Source organism: Alligator sinensis, unplaced genomic scaffold, assembly GCF_000455745.1.
Source record: "Alligator sinensis unplaced genomic scaffold, ASM45574v1 scaffold49_1, whole genome shotgun sequence".
In the NCBI taxonomy this organism is placed as follows: Eukaryota; Metazoa; Chordata; order Crocodylia; family Alligatoridae; genus Alligator; species Alligator sinensis.
Window position 1 is genome coordinate 2,808,954 of NW_005841970.1, and position 20,025 is coordinate 2,828,978.

At 40.4% G+C, this 20,025-nt stretch overlaps 1 protein-coding gene across 1 annotated transcript in view; it reads right to left on the minus strand.

The window, feature by feature from the left end:
* The window catches only part of SPOCK3 (SPARC (osteonectin), cwcv and kazal like domains proteoglycan 3), a 345,817-nt gene that overhangs the window by 133,857 nt on the left and 191,935 nt on the right, over positions 1–20,025 (minus strand). The window contains exon 5 of the mRNA XM_014518612.2: positions 5,652–5,766. Coding sequence (XP_014374098.1) covers positions 5,652–5,766 — 115 coding nt within the window. The remainder of the gene's footprint in view (positions 1–5,651; positions 5,767–20,025) is intronic.

Genomic DNA, 20,025 nt, shown 5'->3' on the forward strand with positions numbered 1-20,025 from the left:
TTTCCCTAGATTTTTTTTTACATATAAATATCTGTTTTTTAAAGAATGCAAATTTGAAGTTGTGTAATTTTTGTCAAACTCATTTTATTCCCTTTTTTTTTTTTTAGATTCAAACTGCAGTTTGGTTAGGCAGGGGTCATACAAACTGCATTTGAATTTATTTTGTTTTAAGTCAGTTTCCTATGTAGTAATAGGCTGAACAAAGCATGTTGGTGTAAATTTTATTTTAGTACTTGCAGGAAAAAAAATATTTATCATTTGGATCTGAAAGTGTAGTGAAGAGAAAAGTGCATGAAGCAATAGGTGGTCAATGTGAGTCAATTGCTTGGAACAAGAGAAATTCATACAAGAATGTACAGGAAAAAACATAATGAGTTAGATTTAACAAAATGGATTAAAAGACAATCCATTTTTATGAAACATCATCAGGCATACTCTAGGTCTATCAAACATTTATTTTTGCAACAGATTATTTTAAACAATAACATGAGACTCTGCTAAATAAACTTGGAATAACATTAATTAACAAGCATTCCAATAATTTTCTCTACCATACCACTATTAACCTATTAAATTCTCCCTAATGAAATTTCTGCTATTCTGATTTTAATCCCCATGTGGCTGAATGACAACACAAATTAAGTAGAGTCAAGGCAGTTGGGTGCCAGAGACCTATACTTCAGCTTAAAACTAGTGTGCGAGTACATGCAACTTATTTATAATATCGCTAAGAAAATATTACTGATATTTCAGGACTATGGCGAATTTTGAGGTGGCTGTAGCTCTCCCTGTAGCCCCTCTCCAAGTGCCACCGCCACGCACCCAAAATGCAGCCCCAGCTCAGCCCCCCTGCCAGGAAGAACCCAGCACCATCCCCAATCCCAGCCCACAGCGTCAGGCCACCCTCACCCTAAGCACAGATCCAGGAGGCACATGGCTCCCATGCCCTCCTGGGGTATGTGTAGCAGCAGGAACTATGCTCACCCATCCCCACGCCCCTCAGATGATCTGCTTGTGGCTCCATCTGGTGCCCTGCCCTGCCCCACAGCTGGACAGCGCCTACCTCTGTCTCAGCCCCACTCCCTCCCTCACCACAGGGGCCTTGGTCTGCCCTCCCCATGCCCTTTCCCTCCCCTCACAACAGACTTACCAGCTGGACGCTGCTCTCCATGCTGCTGAGCTGTGGTCCTGGCCACCTGTGGGCTATGCGTATGCAAGTGAAATTTATCGGTGACATTATTGGCCGCATCAGCCAAAAAAAGCCAATTGCTGGTAACGTCAATTTTCCTTTTATCAGTGCTGATATGATATGGGACTGATGTATTGGTACACCTCTGCTATTGATCATATGAATATGTTTTAGAACAGTGATTCTCAACCCAGGTGCTATAGTATACTGGGGTGCCATTAGATCTTTTCAAGGATGCTGCAGGGTGCCACACTATGGGTATGTCTACATGTGTACATGTAATGTGCATTAGCTTAATTTAAGGTGCATTAAGGGCATGCATCTACATACGCATGCCCTTAATGTGCCTTAAAAGTGGCAATTTTAGGCTATTCAAACCTAAATGTGATACCTGCATAAAGCAGGTATCAAATTTATGCATGAATAGCAAAGTTGCATTAGCAAACGTGTAGATGCACTAACACACATTAACATGGTGTGTGTCCATTGACTTGGGACAAACTTCAGACCCAAATTGGTCCACACACCTGTGTTAATGTGCCTTAGTGGGTGCACTTGTAGACATGTGCCTAAATTGCCTTAATACACATTAGGCTAATATGCCATTAAGTTTCGGTGCGTGTAAAAGCACATGGAGAAACACCCAATGTTAGCTACAACTGATCTACAAGACAAACCCAGGTGCTTAAAGTGATTCACAAGATAAACCCAGAAATTTCAAATAGGACTGCATAACGTCAAGAGCATTGAGATCTCTTGCAGTCTTTCTGAGTTCTTTGAAAAAGAAAAAATTTTCCTTTATTATTCTGCAGTCAAAAAAAGTGAAAACGAAGAGCTGACATTTTCCAAATCCTGCCAAAAGCCTGTTGAAGGGTACCTTAAGCCTAAAAATGGTTGGGAATGACTAGTTTAGGATAACTTTTATGAATTGAAGCAGCATAATAAAACATCCCCAACCATTTCAGATATCCTAGATTATTCTTTGCTGTGAAAAATAGAAATCAATCTAGCTAGATACTTTTTCATTGTTTTTAAATAAACATAAATAACTTACTCCTTGTTCTTGGAACATTGTATACTTTTTATGTAAATGTAATGGTAAAACCTTTGGTTAGTGCCAAATTAAGGTTCCCCCTGTAGTACATTATGCCTTTCCAAGCTTAGCCAATATCAAATGTCTGAAAACCAGGAAAGAAAGAGTTATAATACACATCCAGACAACCTAAACTCCCTGGATTTTACCTAGTTCTCATAAAGCCAATGAGAATGATTTGCAGGCATTCCAACGTTATTCACTATGTTAAATACAGCTGTGTTAAACAGTGAGGGGATTTGGTGGAGTAGTGTGGCAGAGCTGAGATTGAGACATGAGGTCCCCTGAGGGATCCTGCCTCTCCAGCAAGATGAGATGAGCCCCTCTGCCTGAATCTAGTGCATTTGATCAAAAGGAAGGAATACTTTGAGATTCAATCTTCAGCACCCTATTAGATAAGCTTTGTCAGTAGCATTATTCTTATGAAGATATTCAGCAGCTAAGTGGGGGATGAGTATGGTCTGTGGGTTTAACTGAGGATAAATATAATTTTGGATGGTGTCATGTACATAAGAAGTTATAAAAGGTAGCAAACAATTGTAAAATTTAGCTGGAGTGGTGTAAGCTTATATGGTGAGCCTGGGGCAGATAGACAGCCCCTGTTCAGTATAGTTCAAAAGGTGAAGGGGTAATATATATGGTATGCACATATTAGGACACTACACATGTGGGGTTGCGAGTGTGGGGACTAACTGGGCACAAACCACAACAAAAGAAGAAAATGGTAAAGAAAAAGTTCTCTTCTTTATCATGAACAAGACAGAAAAAACAAGACAAAATAATGCTGATAAAAGAAGGAAGCACTTTAACTGAAGTCTTCTAATAGGGTTTTAGGCTGCTAAGAATGCCTCATCACTATCTAAGCAGTTGAAAGGAACTGAGGAGCAGATAGTACATGCAACCTTGTGTGCGGCACATGGATGGACAGGGCTGCAGCTTGCTCTATGGATACTGCTAAGATAAAAAGTCTCTGATCCAAGAGCTGAGGATGCTTGAACATCCACAGTGAGGATACATAGTAAAAGGAAATTCTGAATTACAAAGACTTTCCACTACTAAGCAACTGAATGTACCTTGGAATCTGTTCGACTGCTGGATACAAGATGTGTGCCTATCCTAAGTGACAAACTCTTTTGTTGAATGCCAAAAATCAATGTGTGGTTCCCCAGGGCATACTCAGTGCCATGTCACAGCAGGGACTGAGACCATTCAGAGCAAGCTCAGAGCCATGGTTTGATCCCTAGACACACACACACAAAAGGTGGTAGAATCTGACCAACTTAAAAAGAGCTGTTCTGAGAGAGGGCTTTCTTGAGATCTACTTTCTAGAATTACCCCAAATTTAGAACTACAGTGAGAGAGCCCAAGTTTCAGTGTAATTTAACTGTGTGGATTTCAGAGGACTTGGGAACAGGGATCTGTGAACTCAAATATAACTACAGCAAAACTATTACAGCACTATGATGATGGCTAAAATATTAGTTGATACTCAATTCACTTTTACGTTTCTCAGTTTTCTTGGCCTTTGACCTTAAAGAAGCTTCTATATTCTGCTCATCTGCTTCAAGAAAACCCTGTACTTTGCTTGTCCTGACAACCTGCCAGGGGAGGATTAGTTTAAATTCTCTCTGCTTTTGTTTTTTCCTTCATACAACTGATCCCTGTATCCTTACAATATGAGAGGTGATGAGCTGTATGAGTCTTCAGAAACAGTTCATTCCTACATGTAGTAATGAAAAAATCCATCTTGAAGTCAATACAATGTACCTAGATATCAGCGCTAATAACAGGCCATGCTTGATAGAGCAGTCATTTAAGGAAAGTAAGCATTTGGACAAAGCAAAGCTAGAAGGGAGTAAGGGCAGATTTGCAATGTTGCTGCTGAGTAAACAGGAGGCAGGTGGTCTTCAGATTTGTCTATAGCCTAGAATAGCTTTAGTTCAGCAACTGATAGCCAGCTTTTGGTAGAGCCGCACTAGTGACAGGCCCTAACCACAGTTAAGAACATGCAGATTCTTGTACTTCTTACATTAATAGATTTTATCCTGCTTCAATACTTTTCACCTTGGTGAGTAAATGGTGGGGAATTTTTTTCAACCCGGTAAACAGGAACCAACAGCGATATTGTAAATTAATGTGATTAAAAAACATTAAAATCCTTTGTAGTGCAGTAGTTTCCAGTGTAAGGAATATTTAATTACATTCTTAGTGTATTATTACAGAAAAATAATTTCAGCTCAGAAAATACAATGGCCTAAGTGATGTTTTAGTGCAGATTTGTAATTGGTTTTGTGTGCATGCACATGGCTCAGTGTTCATTGTGATTACTTAAACTCATTGTTTAAAAATAATTAATTGAATCAATCTTTTTCTAACTGCAAGAAAATTCTTTTCATCAACAGCTGAGGATTAAAATGGAGGTGAGGTGTTAAGAATTCTCTTACACAATAATTTAGGGTAGCAAGTGCAAGATAACAAATTAGCTTCAGAAAATATTAACATAACACCTGCAAAGCCTATAAAATCAAAAGGGTTTTCTTCGTAAATTTGACATTTCATACACTTGCACTGAGGAAATATGGTACTATAAACAAATAACTTGTTTAAATGTGGTGATTTCAAGTCTGAAATACAAAGACAGTCTGTCCTGAATTCTGTCTAAAATTTCACTCACTCAAACACATTAAATACTCCTTTGTGCCCTATCCCAAGCCTGAGACAATCCTTCAGCATCATGAAATGCACAACATGTTGGTCTAACATTTACCAGCTTACCAGAATGACAGTGGGCTGTTACCAGCACCTAAGTGTCACTGAATTGTAGCAAGGCTTGGTCACATTTTTTTTCTTCAATTATGGAGAAACAAGATGCCCTGATGTTCCTACCTCTAAAATTTTTCCTGACATCTTGCTTCACTAAAATAATGATGTTTTCTCATTCAGATCTCATAAACAAGCTCAGGTTCCCCTATGTCCCCCTTTTTGTAAATTCACAGTAGCAATACAATTGCTACTAGAGGTAGTTTAATATTTAAAATTATTCTTTTCTAACTACTTTCTGCCCTGCATTCTTCATTATCCCTTGTCTTTTGACCTTCAGAATGAGAGCAGCGTGGACCAAAGACTGTATTTATTTGTGTGTATTTGCAATACACTAAGTATATTAATAACAAGCAAGACTAATGTCAAAGAATTTCATGCAGAAGTCTGTGTGGGAAAAATAGTGTTCTAACGTAGCCCCCATTTCAAATCCATTAAAGAAAAACGTCCTCCATTTAGTGATCAACATACTCTTCCATGAATGAAATCATATTCTTCCCTTAAAACAAGCTCCATTTAAAAGAAGAAATACAAATTACCATTACTCACCCCTCTTATCATTTCTTCCTGTACTTGTTAATTTATCTGAAGGGCAAGGACAACGTCCATCACACTTCACTGAGATCTGTTTTCCTGAGACACATGCTTGATATTCTAGTTTGCACTGTAATAAATGAGAGTGATGATCATTAATGTAAACATCTTTTATAATGTAAATTCCAACTCTTTATTTACTACGGTTATACATGCTTCAAAAAACTACTATGTAGTATATATTATCTTTGCATTTATATTATGTATTAACAATGGAACCAAGTTGTAAAGTTATGTGATGTCTGAGGTGGTGGTTGTTCTGGGTTCACCTCTGTTATTAATGCCTTTGTACAATTACACTGATTTAACAATACAGACATATTCTACTCAGACTATATTAATTCTGCCTGCTTTATCTATGCTAAAGATCAATAAGAATGCAAAGATCAGTACTGACGTATAAATCAAGGATCTTTTTAGAGGATTTAAACACTTCATGCATTTCTACTTTTGAACAACAGTGACCTAACCAAAATAAAGCTAGTAAAATCATGGATAATACAATTTTACATATTCCATGCAGTGACTATTCTAATCAGGATCTATCTTTTGCAAGATACAAATAAAATGCATTAAATGTTTGTACATGCGTTGCTGATTTGTACAGCATTCATAAAATACTTGTCTTTATAAAATATAGACAAGGAACAAATTCAGAGATTAGGAACATCAACTAACCAAATACTGGACAAAATGAGAAACAACCCACAACCAGAACTAAAAATAATATGAAAATGTTTACTGGAGAGGAAAAAATGAAATTTTCATAAACAATCATAATCAGTATTGCTCTTTACAAGAAGTTACATTCTTTCTCATAATATTTACCTTACTTTACACACATTCAACCTAAGTACAGACAGTCAAAAAGCCTGAGGTGGTATTGATCCAAACTATGCAAGTTTCTCTAAGCTGAATACACTAAACCATTAATGAACAGAACTCACATTTACTCTTTGGTTGGCCAAGACAGGCAGATGCCTGCACTAGCCAAAGCCAGAAGGAGGGCACTCCCCCGCATGCCTCTCAGCTCCGCCAGGATGCAATCATCCCAACACTGCCCCCTTGCCAGCCCCCTGCCTCACAGCTGTGAGGAGGTTGCGGGGGGGGTCTGTTCCCCTCCACCCCCCCCCCCAAAGCTGAGAGGCAGGGGTTGGTGAGGGGGAGGGGTTGAGTAATCAGCCAGGTTGTGCAGGAGGGGAGGGGGCGAGAAAGCCCCCACCACAAGGACTTCCACCCCTGCTGTGCAGAGCCTGGCTGGGAGGGACCAGGGCCTGGGCAGGGGTCCATTTCCCCCCTCACCTGTACTCCCTGCCACCTGGGCTAGGAAGCAGAGGCTTTGCTGCCTCAGCTCTGTGACAGCACAGGAGTGGGACCACCTGGTTTAGCTGGAGCAGAAAAGCTGGGGCAGAGGCTAGCCTGTCCGTTTTGTGGGGGGAGGTTAGCAGGGGACCACAACGCATCCTGGGATGCCACAAGACTGCCACCTAACTTGTGTCTGGAACAGAAGTTTGGTAGACTGATCTAACTTAAAGTGATTCAATCTGATACTGCATCCATCCAGATATATCTTAAACTGGATTCCACCATTTTGAAACCAGTATATGCACACTGAATCAGTCTACATGCACAAGTTTAGACCAGTTTCCAATCACTTTTATCCGTTTATGTGTCATTTCTGTCCATAACCTCAGAGTCAAAGGTCTATATGAGCCTAAACAGCTCTTCAAATGACTAAGATTAAGATAATACAGTTTCTACAGCCAAAGGCAAGTAAGGAAGCAATGTGTCTATTGCATTCCATTGCCTCTGAATTCCTAGATTGAAAGACCAGATATCCAATTACAGCTAGGTCAACTGAATTCAACATCAATCTAGAACAGGGCTGAATTTACACCTGAGGGAGCACAGCAAGACACTTTAACTAATCTTCCACCACACCCCAGGAGGACACCACAGAGCTAGAGAAAAATAATGTTCTACCACTGTAAAGAAGATATGGACTTTTACAAAGACATGTGTTCTTATTATCTTATTTTCTCACATGCAACATGCACCTTTCCCTCAAAGGTAGCCCCCCTGGGAGGGGTTTAAGTGGGGAAGATCTTTTCTTTGCCTGAAAGAAACATGATTGAATATACTTCACATGCCATGTATCTGTCAAGATGGGTGCAGCTCGTATCTGTTTTGGCAAGCTGAAGGGGCAGTGTCTCATGTTCTCTCTCTTACAGCCAGCCATAGCTGTTGGCTAAGCACTATAGCTTCTGTTGCTTCTGGCAGTATGTTGATGAGGTTTGTAATATGGAAACTCTTTATTTATTAGAATATAAAGAACTAACTGTCTTGCTACTGTCCATGCAATGGTTTGGGGCCTAACCTTGTGTCACACAATAAGTCCAGGAAGAGTGTCACACACACACACTAATCCAGGAAGTGTGGCACCCCAGGAGAGAGTCTGAATGAGGCAGCTGTCACCACAGTTGCCCATGACTGGAAAAATCTTTTTTTTTTTCTATATTCTGTCTTCTAAAAACAAGGTGCATGTTTTATTTGGGTATGCTGTATGCAAGGAAATATGGTATCATTAGCCCACTGGCTCATCTGCAGAATACTCCCTCAGTCCACTGTTATGGAAAAAAATATATTGGTCATGTAGAAACAGTTTTGAAGGGGTGAAAGAAAGACTAAAAAGATTAGTAGGGAGAGTATTTAGTCTCTCAGGAAGAGGAGAGGGGGCTCCCCCATTCCCAGTCAAAAAGACATTCATCTCAAAACCCCTAGAGGTTTACAGAATTCAAATTCTTCAAATCCTTGGCAAATCAAATCAAAATTTAATTTTGATTTTTGTGATACCATTAAAACTCAAAAAAAGTGATTCACCAGAATCTTATACGTACTAATTTATTTTCTATTTGGATATTTATATTTGGAAGCTCCAGCTAAATCCAAATGCAGAATAAAATGACTAGATTGCCCTGGAAATTCAGAAGTGACTGTTAAAGGCTGCTTTGACTTTTTTCCATAGTATCTACCATTAATAAGAGGAGTTTCAAAGAGCAGAGGTATTTAATGGGAGGCAAGTTCAGATGAGCTTGAGGATATGTGTCATTATTCTGATGCTGACACAAAAGTACCTACGTTCACTCTCATTACAGGTCAATTCATGGGTCTTTGTCAGTTTTTCAATATAGCTGGTCTCTTCAACCTGCCACACATGTCCCCACAGGCTTAGTACAACCTGTGTGCTATCATTAAACTGTAATGCATGGCAAAACAGTATCAAGACAATGACTGTTAGAAGAGTAAGGAAAAAAATAGACCTCAATCAATCCTTTTGAATTTATATAACAATTTGATTGGCACTGGACATTCTAAGTGGCAGCTTTTGGTGGAAGGCAGAAGGAGAAACAGGGATAAGGGACAAGAAGAACCTCACCACTTGTGCACCCTGAAAAAAATAAAAGAAGACCCTGTACTCAGATCAGAACCAATGTGTGTACATGCACACACACACACACACACACACACACACACACACACATGCATATATATACACACATACATATGGAACTTACTGCAGCTCTATATTTTTAGAAAGGATCAGGAAGAGAAAAGAAAACAATAAACAACAAAAGAGAATGAAATGAAACAACAAAAAGAACCCACGGTCCATTCCTAAAACAAAAGACAATAGATAGTCTGGCATGCAATCATTCTCTGCTTTCTAAAAAGGTGCTTGCCACAGATACAGTGCCTGTGACAGTTTCTGTTGGGACTCCTAATAAATTCTATATGAATTTCTATTTAAGAAAGATTCAGATTTTCCTATCTGTGAAATCTTAGTGATTGTCATCGTTCCATCTTAATTGCTTCCAATCTGACAAATAATGTTTAGATGTGTGAGTAGTCCCATTGAAGACTGCATTGCCTTTATTGACAATATTCACTTCAAATGGTCATGTACATAAATCTTGACAGAATCAGAACCTTATTTATTAGATTTAAGGTTTGAGATCTTTGTAGAATAAATAACAACATGGAATACTTCTGGGAAGAGTTTCTCTCTGTTGTCAAGATACTTTAATGGATTCAGTACTTCTATTTGTTCTGTTCAAATAGGTACTCTGTTTCTAAGATTAGTAAATTTTTGGGGTAAAATTTGAGCTAACATAATATGTAGGGATAGACTCTTATATAGTGGGTTCTTTTAATTAATGATGTCTAACCAATTCCATTCATAATAATAGTGCTTTCTTTAAATATTAAAGGACATATTCTTCACTGCCATGCACCTAGTATATTCATCGACACCTAAATAGTGAGTGAAAAGTAGGTGAATTACACTTCCAAATATATAGCTTCTACTTGAAGCTGTTTTAGAATTGTATAAGCATGTTACATTTCCTTTATGGAGATGTAAATGAGGAACAAGGCAAGAGACAGTCAGACTTCATATCTACTGTAGCATAGAAGAAATACTGTGCTTCCACAAGGTTAAAGAATGAATCAGTGGGAAGTCCTGAATACTTCAGCAGCAACACCATGTAATGTTATAAAGAGAATATTTACATTCTTCTCCAAAACTATTCATCTGGGTCTCCAGACTAAGAAATGACTGCAATACTCTACAGGCAGCCGCAAGACTCAGGGGCAGGGGACAGAAATTACACATAACCCAGCATAAATTATTGGAAACCAGTTCAAACCTGTAACACAACAGAAGTTCAGGGAACATAAACCACTTTCAAAATGGCCAAAACTGGTTTAAAGATAAACCTGGATGGATGTAGTATCAGGCTCAACTGATTTTGTTTAAATCGGTTTATTGAACTTCTCTCCCAGATCCCCTCCAGATTCAAGATAATTCAGAGTCCCCCAGTATCCCAGGATACTTTGCATATCCCCCGCAAACCGCTCTATTACAGGGTGGGTGGGCGGGCTAGCCCTGGCCCAAGCTGTCTGCTCCAGCTGAGCAGGGAGGAGTGTTCTAGTACTCCCTTGGCTTCTGGCCTGGGCCACTGCAGGCATGTGGCTGCATTTTGAAATCAAAAGGAAATGTTCATTTACCTGTTTATTGGTTCAATCTACCCAGTTTAGACTAACTTGTGAAGATTGAACTGATTCAACCTCAGTTTTTTTTGACCATCCGTACATAGGCAGGAAGATCAGAGTCCTCACTTTAGCCGCAAGCTGGACAACAATACAGTTTTAACACTTGAAATCTACAAAGGGAAGCCTTCTCTAATGAAGAGTGTGAGGATAATTTGAAAAACAAAGGATACCAAAGGAAAAGAAATGGGGGAACACCAGGGGAATGCTTCCCCTTTGGGAGAAAAAAACAAATAAAACCCAAAGTACCCCAAATGCCTGTCATGCATCAATTTGACTAAAAATACAACAGTCTGGTTTAATTTGACTGCATTAGGAATTTTTCTGGCCTAAGGAAAGGCTGAATCCTCAAAGGAAAATTCATAAAGCTGGGTTTACATTTTGTTTTTTAATCTCCCTAGCCCCTTAACTTCATACACTTGTTGCTCTTTCCTGTTGTGAACTACTGTACTGCTGAAGAAACATATCCAGGCATGTGGATGTCTCCCCTCCCCGAACCTGCCCTCTCCCCAAATCAAATAGTCATTTATTCTGAGCTTGCCAGCTTTATCATCTGGCAAGTTCACTACATTTTTAGTTATAGGTTTAATTCTGATGGGTACCACTTATACAACTCGAACTGCTTGAATTTTGCACATTGGATTTTGAAATAGAAGTGTATGTACTTCTGACTTCATAGTAATATACTGCATAGAACTTTTCTTTAAAAAAATCACTTTTATATAGATATACAGTTTCAAATATATCAGAGCCTCTTGGCAATACATTTCAGCATGAAAAGTTGCTTGCTTTATACACTGTTAAGATTCTCCTAAAAAATTCCAATTTGTACATTCTGCTTCCATTCTGCCTACTTGAATTCCTGTATATTTTCAACAACATTCTGTACTTTTGCTATATGTTGCATAGTGAATTGGAGACAGTCAATTAAGATCTATAATAAAAAAAACATTAAAGATCCGCTGTCATCTTGAGGTACAAATTATACATTTTCTTCTTACAATAAAATTGGAAATAGTCATATTTATGGGCCAGTTACTACTGTGCATGTTATTTTAATACCACATTTACTTGACTATAGGACAACTGTGAATGTAAGATGAGAGCCCAACAATAAGACACTACATATGGAAAAATTCTTATAGTTTTACAGGTATATAATCTAGTTATTGGAGGTTTGCCTTGAATTTGTTCCCCTTCTACTGCTACAGCAGGGAAAATAAATCTTGGTTGAGGGGGAGAAGGGTCAGGTGACTACCTTGTCATCTAACCCCCACCAACTTCTTCCCCTGCAGCCCTTTCCACACCGCCCCCCTGTTATTATCATAACCTGTTCTCCCAGAGCACACAGAAGTGAGGAGCTAATTTGAAAACACTAACTTCAATATAAACCGACTTACAGTAATTTGCATATATTGTAGCACCAATAGACTAAATTCATACAGAAATGATGCATAATACCTTTTTTTGAAGCTACCGCAAGTTTTAGTACAGGTACTCCATAACACACTTTTAAGCAGAACTTCTGTATTTACTTATGTAGTACAAACTATGCTGGATATTAGTTTAAAATTTCATGATTTACCTTATACTTCACAGGGCTGAGTCCCAGGAGAGACAACAGTGTTTCAAGCCATGGTGACCCCATAGCTCATCACTACTTAATGCATGAGTGTATTCCAGACATACCTTACAACAGATCCATGTGCTAATTAGCCCCCACTCATGACTCGAACCAGGTGTTCTTGCCATGAGTCCTGGGATTCTCCAAAAATTTATATGCAGAAAAGGCTCAGAGCAACCAGCTCCAGCTCATGAAAGGTGGGGCCACACTAATCATATGCATCAGGCTGAGGGAGAGGGTGACAGAAGTACTCTGGGTAACTGTTTGGGACTCTGTTTGATTATGTTTGCCAGACATGTCAGGCTGATGAAGAAACAGAAATCATTGGAAATGAGAAAGAAAGGTGCAGGCTCAACAGTGGGAGTGAAGAAGTCAAAATGTAGTTCATGTAGTGGCTCACCATGACATAAAAAGAATCAACATTGAGTGGCCCTACATGCAATGGGCACTATCATATGTCTTATTTAGATAAACTGCACTAACCTAGCCTTGTGGTAGGTTCCTATCAACATATTTATCCTGTGTTTTAGAGTCATGCTTACTGTTGGCAGTATTTACTTGACTACCTAGTTTGGTTCCGTTACTTAGCACATCCGTATTTTGGTAGTATTTTACTGATAGATGATGTAGTTAATGATATTTTCTTGTACAAGATCATAAGATAAGGGCCCTTTTCTGCCCATGCTGATCGGGAGAAAAGCTTACACTTGTATTCAAGTAAATATGGTATATTTGAATTCTATGCAAATCATGGCTGCTGCAATGTTAAAGATGCTAAGAAAAACAAACTAAAAAACCCACCAGCTTTGCTTCAAAACAAGCTTATGCTACAGGTACTTAGAAATAGAAGGTAAATTGATCCCTGTATAGTCTATAGGTACGACATACATGTATATACACAGTCAGCTGTTAAAGAACATTTTGCAGGTTACAAAATTAAATGCTCTTTCAAAATTAATAAATGCTGAAATTAAGGCTTTCCATGCAACTTAATTTGGATTTATTGGTTCACACACAACACTAATATATTATAAGAATAGTGTATCATTAGACAACCACTTACTATTTTTTCAACAATGCAATCGCCTTATTTTTTGTATGGGATGCACATACCATGGAGATGGATTGTTTTGTTACAGGGACTGTTTTTTGTAGAATCCTACTTCATTTTTTCAGAGATTGGGAACTATGCAATGAATGAGGCAGGGAATTGCAAAGAAAGAAAGAGAGCATAATGGTTAAGGCAGCTACGTGCTGCCCTAGAGAACTGGATTGTATCCGTGGCTTTTCCAGAGAGTTCTTATTAGATGCCAGGGAAGATACATAAACCAAACTCTTTGCGGGTGGTCATTAACTGTATATTCTCAGGCCTTGGACACACATGCATTTGTAGTACTGCAAAGTGCTGAATACCCTTTGCTGAAGTGCTACAAAATCACACAAAAATCATGTTTTCAAGCCAGTGGGTGATAGGGAGATACTCATTTGCTCCTTGTATCCCCGGGGGAGCCTGTCAGTACACTCCATTGCTGACAGCGGCTCCTCCCAGACCAGAGCACCAGCACCCCAAGTTTCCAAAAGCATGGCAAGGGAGTAAAGAGAGAAGCAATCCTCACCCCCTTACCACCTCTGCAACAGTGGGAGACGGGCTGATCTGCTTTTGACAGTTGCTGCTCCAGTTTGATCACTGATAATAATCACTAAAAGCCTGCCTCCCAGCACAGGAGAACATGGGCTGCCTTTGACAGACATTACTCCAGGACCCATTTCTCAGAGCAGCATCTCTCCTTATCCCCACAATAGAAAAAGGCATCTCTCCGCCACTGCCACCATGGCAGGCATAGCATCTATCTCCAGTGCTGCAGTAGCAACTTGCCATGGTGTGCAGAGCTGCAGCTACAGATCCTGGTTGAACAAAAGCACTGCTATGCATGAGCTTTTAGGGATCCAGCTTCTCTTTAGGGGGAAGGAGAATGGAGCACTGTGGGATGCTAGAGGACCAAAACATACTTTGTAGCACGACAGGGAACATTACATGTGGCAGTACAAAATGTTTGAAATAGGAACATTCTTGTGGAGGTTACGCTACACTTGCGGTGATACAAATGGTGTAAATGTATACACACTACCTTTTTGTAGCATTAAAAAGGCATATTATATATGTGTATATCTTTCTCACTACAAGTATAACGTGTACAAACACCTTGGTTGCTTGGTGCCTGACTGGAGACCTTGGGATCTGAGCGCTCAGCTCTTCACCAAATCTTTATCCCAACTGAAGTGAACTGGAGCTGTGCTTTGGACATAAAAACTGCTATATAATGACAAAACTCTGAAAATTAGGTGACAATGTCTCAAACCGGGCATTTTAATTGGATAATTCTAGACTTAATTTTTCTGTCCCACAGTCACCCACCAGTCATCTGATAATGGTGTGGTGAAAAAATGTACTTAAATACTATAGTGCTATATTAATTTTCTCATCAGCTCTGATAATTCTGTCTTCATAGCAGGATATGAATTATGTATAGTAAATAATACATGGAGGCATTCATTGAGCAATACATAACAACATACTATTGAATAGCTGCTCATTAAAATGAGTATGGTTCATCCTACACAGTGAGTCAAGTAGGATCCTGTGGAGGGAATAGTGTGTGATCATGTAATTAAAGACTATCAAACTGCATACACAGAAGGGAGGCTGTTAAAATAACATGAACAACCTTAATTTTGGTATTTCCTAACTTTTCTGATGCCTGACTTTGCAAACTTTAACAAGGTCCCCTTTGTTTTTAGTTGTGGGGGCATTTTTCCCCCACTGTAATATCATTAATGTTTAAGAAAGAAAGTGGAAGAAAAAAAATGACACGGTGGCTGTGTCCACACGAGCATAGACATTTGTTTTCCCGGGGACAAGAAGCAGTGGCATACCTTGTGCCACTGCTGGTTGTCCTTGGGGAATGCCTGTTCCATGTGCCCTCTGGTGCAGAGCAGGTTACCCCAGGTGGGGTAGGGGAAGCTAAGGCCAGCACTGGGCTGACTCCAGCAGCGTTACCTGGGGTACTGGGGGCCTTCTGGGGCTGCAGCAGTGGTGATCCTGCTGCTCAGAGCCCAGTCGGCAGCTGTAGTGTGGCTCTAGCCAGCCAGGCTCTGGTTTTGGGTAGCGTGTGCTGTCCCCATGTATGCCATCCTGCTTTTTTTTGCACAGGATTTTTGACCCTGGGATCTCTCCGGGAAGCCCACCCCCCCCCCCTCCCCCCCCCAACACACTGCTAGCTTGCAGCACAGAGAACACCTCATAGCTGTGCTCATTTGGACATGGCCAGTAGTTCCATTATAAGGCAGCAAATCACCTCCCACATACAAACACACACAATCTCACATACAAACACACACCTTTTTCTAAAAACCAGTTACCTGAAATTGTAGTGTGCTTTATAAGTGAGAAATAGGGTAAAAGCAGTTTCTGCCTTACCAGACAAAAGCAACTCATATGGAACAGAACAATGAGCAGCTTATAGGAAGCACAACAATAAGTAGGTTTTGTTCTTTGCTACTTGCTATAAAAAGATTTTTTCTTTGCTTTGCATTGCAAAGACAAGATGCATATTTATTCCTTGGTATGATGTCTGTGAGAAAATATAATATGGATACACACATATATGCACACACAGGTTACAAAGTTAAGCAACTGAAAGATAGGAAATGTCAAGGGTAAGGCTGTTTGTGTAATCATAATTCCTTTTCAGGTATGAATTAGAATGCAGTCTTTAATTACATGTGGCATTTTTCCACACAGTTTTAGCCTTACTTGGGGTAGGTCTACACTGAAACCAAACATATGAGTACAGACTGTGTAAGCATACCTGAGCTATCTCACCCAGGAACTGTAGTCACAGCAGCAAGGGGGTCAGAGACAAGCTGCCCAGGCATTTAACTAGGGTAGCAGCCAGCACTGAGTGCCATATTACCACAGTTTCATACTGCTACTAGTTCAATGAGAGTTTTGGAAAAGCTATTTCCAGCAGATTAGTCCTACTGTAAAAAAAAAATGCATGAAAGAATGCAGGTAGTGTTTTGACCAAGAAACAAAAGGACACGTGCTTACTGAACCAGGAGGTTAAATAGTTTAACGGCCTTTGTGCCTGAAAGAAAACTGATGATACATTGTTTATAAAGCTGTGAACTAGAGAAAGCAATTTACAAAGCAAACTGAAAATCTGTATGCAGCCTTTGCTTTCAATTCTTAGAAAACTCATTCTCCTCCAGCACCCTCGCCCTCTTTCTTCAGTATAATGTGATCTAGCAATTTAAAAAGCAGGACGAGAAATCAGGTCACCTAGCTTCTAATGCCACTTGATTGTTTATAACCTTGAGGAAGCCACTTTCTGGCTCTGGGCCAAACTTCCAAAGTATACCTTTGACATTATACGCAAATAGGTGCCCAGAAATACATATATAGCCCTATCACATCTGAGATTTTCAAACGTACCTAAAGAAATCAGAAGCATGGCACTGATTTCTTGCAACACGGTTACCTAACCTGCTTAGGAGCTTTTGAAAATTTCAATAGTGCATATCTTCAATTTCAGCCAAACACCTGCATTTTTCAGCACATCAGTACCTTTAAAAACCTGAGCCTCTGAAGCTTATTGTACTCATTTTACACACTGGAAGTTATATACATTTACCAAACACCATCACAAGCCTCTCAATTTCTTGTTCTTAAGGCACTTTTTTATAGCCCTGGTTGAAAGTCTCCCTATTTCAGAAAGTATCAAATAGTTAAGTATTATTAATCGATAATCAATTGTTGCAAGTTTAAAATAACAACATAATATTTTACCAAATAAAGGTACTTAAAATATTTTTCATATATAATATCAATAATTAGACTGTAAAAACAAATATGTTATATACTGCTTTTAGAATATTTCTTTTTTTTTTTAAAAGGAAAAGTATTTGCACTAGAAACATATAACAAATACGTTTTTTAAACGTTAATGTTTCATACAATCATAGAAAATTAGAATTGGAAGGGACCTCAGGAGGCTATCTAGTTTAGCCCGCAACTCAAAGCAGGACCATCCCCAACTATATCATCCCCATAAAGGCTAAATAATTCAAATAAATATTCCTATGTTATGCATTTTCTTCTCATTCTGCCTCAAGTATACCCACGCTAATCTAGCTACCTTGAAACTATATCTGAAATATAAGCTTGATGCATGTGAGTATATGCATGTTAATATTTTGTGTGTGCGCGTGTGTTTATATATACATACACACACACACACAAAATATTAACATGCATACACTCACATACATACACACACACACACACACACACACTTTTTTTTTCCTGTGTGCAAACCCAATAGTTGCATAGTGCTTAGGGGCAGAAGGAACCTAAACAGATCATTAGGTCCAACCCCCTGCTCCGGGCAGGAACGAGTGCTGGGGTCATAACACCCCAGCCAAATATCTATCCAACCTCCTCTTAAAACCCCCAAGGTAGGAGAGAGCACCACCTCTCTTGGGAGTCCATTGCAGAGCCTGGCAACCCTAACCATAAAGTAATGCTTCCTGATGTCTGGCCTGAACCTTCTCTCTAACAATTTGTGGCCATTATTCCTAGTAACCCCCGGTGGTGCCCGGGGGAACAGAGCCTCAGCCAATTTCTGCTGGTCCACCCTGCTGAGTTTGTAAACAGCCACCAGGTCCCCTCTCAGTCTTTTCTTGTGGAGGCTGAATAGATTCAGGCCCTTTAGCCTCTCTTCGTAGGGTCTGACCTGCTTCCCCGACCATGCAAGTGGCCCTCCTCTGGACCCTCTTGAAGTGTGGCGCCCAGAACTGGACGTAGTACTCCAACTGAGGCCTGACCAACACCACATAGAGGGGAAGGATCACCTCCTTGGACCTGCTTGTGATGCATCTGTAGATGCACGACAAGGTGCAGCTAGCCTTACTGACTGCTTCCTCGCACTGGCGGCTCATGTTCATCCTGGAGTCAACAATGACTCCAAGATCCTTTTCCGCCTCTGTGTTGACAAGAAGGGTGTTCCCCAGCCTATAGGTGTGTTGCTGGTTCCTTCTCCCTAGATGCAGCACCTTGCACTTGTCTGCATTGAATTCCATCCTATTCTCATCCACCGACCTCTGTAACCTGTCTAGATCTAGCTGGATTCTGTCCCTCCCCTCCAGCATGCCCACCTCGCCCCACATCTTGGTATCATCAGCTAATTTGGACAGTGTGTTTTCCACACCCACATCCAGATTGCTGATAAAGATGTTAAACAGTACAGGCCTCAGGACCAAGCCCTGGGGGACTCCACTGCCCACAACCCTCCAAGTCAAAAACGACCCATCCACCAGCACTCTCTGGGTGCAACCATCTAGACAATTTGACACCCATCTGACTGTGTAGGCATCGATGCCACAGTCACCTAGTTTTTTTTAAGAGAATGTGGTGAGAAACAGTGTCAAAGGCCTTCTTAAAGTCCAGGAAGATGACATCTACCTCAACGCCCTCGTCCAGAGACTTTGTGACCTGATCATAAAAGGAAACCAGGTTAGTCAGGCAGGATTTGCCCTCAATGAACCCATGTTGCTTGCCCCTGAGCATTACTTTCCCTGCTGGGCCCTTGCAGATGTGTTCCTTGATAATTTTCTCAAAGGTCTTCCCAAGGACCGAGGTAAGACTGACTGGCCTATAATTGCCGGGGTCCTCATTTCTCCCCTTCTTGTAAATGGGGACCACACTGGCCTTTTTCCAATCCTCTGGTACCTGGCCAGAGCCCCACGAGCACTCAAAGCCATGCCAGGGGCCCCGCTTATGACCCCTGCCAATTCCCTCAGCACCCTCAGTTTAAGAGCATCTGGACCTGCTGATTTAAACACGTACAGCCCCTCCAAAAGTTCCCTAACTAGGCTGTCCCTGACCTTAGGAATGGCAGTGCCTCCCATGGGTCCATCTGTAATCCTAGTGGGGAAAATGTCCTGGTCCCTGTTCAGAAATATGGAGGCAAAGAATTCATTAAAGAGGTCAGTTTTTTCATTTGCTGCAATCACCAGATTGCCAAGCCTGTCCTGTAGGGGCCCCACATTACCCGGTACCTTCTTCTTACTTCCTATATATATGAAAACGGACTTTTTGTTATCCTTAATTCTGGTCGCTAGCCCTAGCTCCTTCTCTGCCTTGGTCTTCCTAACAGCCTCCCTGCAGTCACGAGGAATGGAGGTATAATCCTCCTTGGTGATAGTCCCTTGCTTCCACTGTTTGTACGCCTCCTTTTTTGCCCTCAGGAATTCCTGGATGCCCTTCCCGAGCCATGGGGGCTTCTTAAGCCTCTGCCAAGCCATGGGGCCTTTTTAGCACTCCTGCCCCCCTTGGTACACATTGGGACTGACTCCCTTTGAGCTCGGAAGATCGTCTCCTTGAGGAACAACAACCCGTCTTGGACTCCCATTTCATTGAAGCTCCAAGACCCCAATACCTCTCAGTGTTTAAAGAATGCTATTAAGGTTGCAAAGGCAAGTATTAAAACCTAAAAATGCCAGCCTCTAGCTTTCAGTCGAACTTTTCTTGCCTAA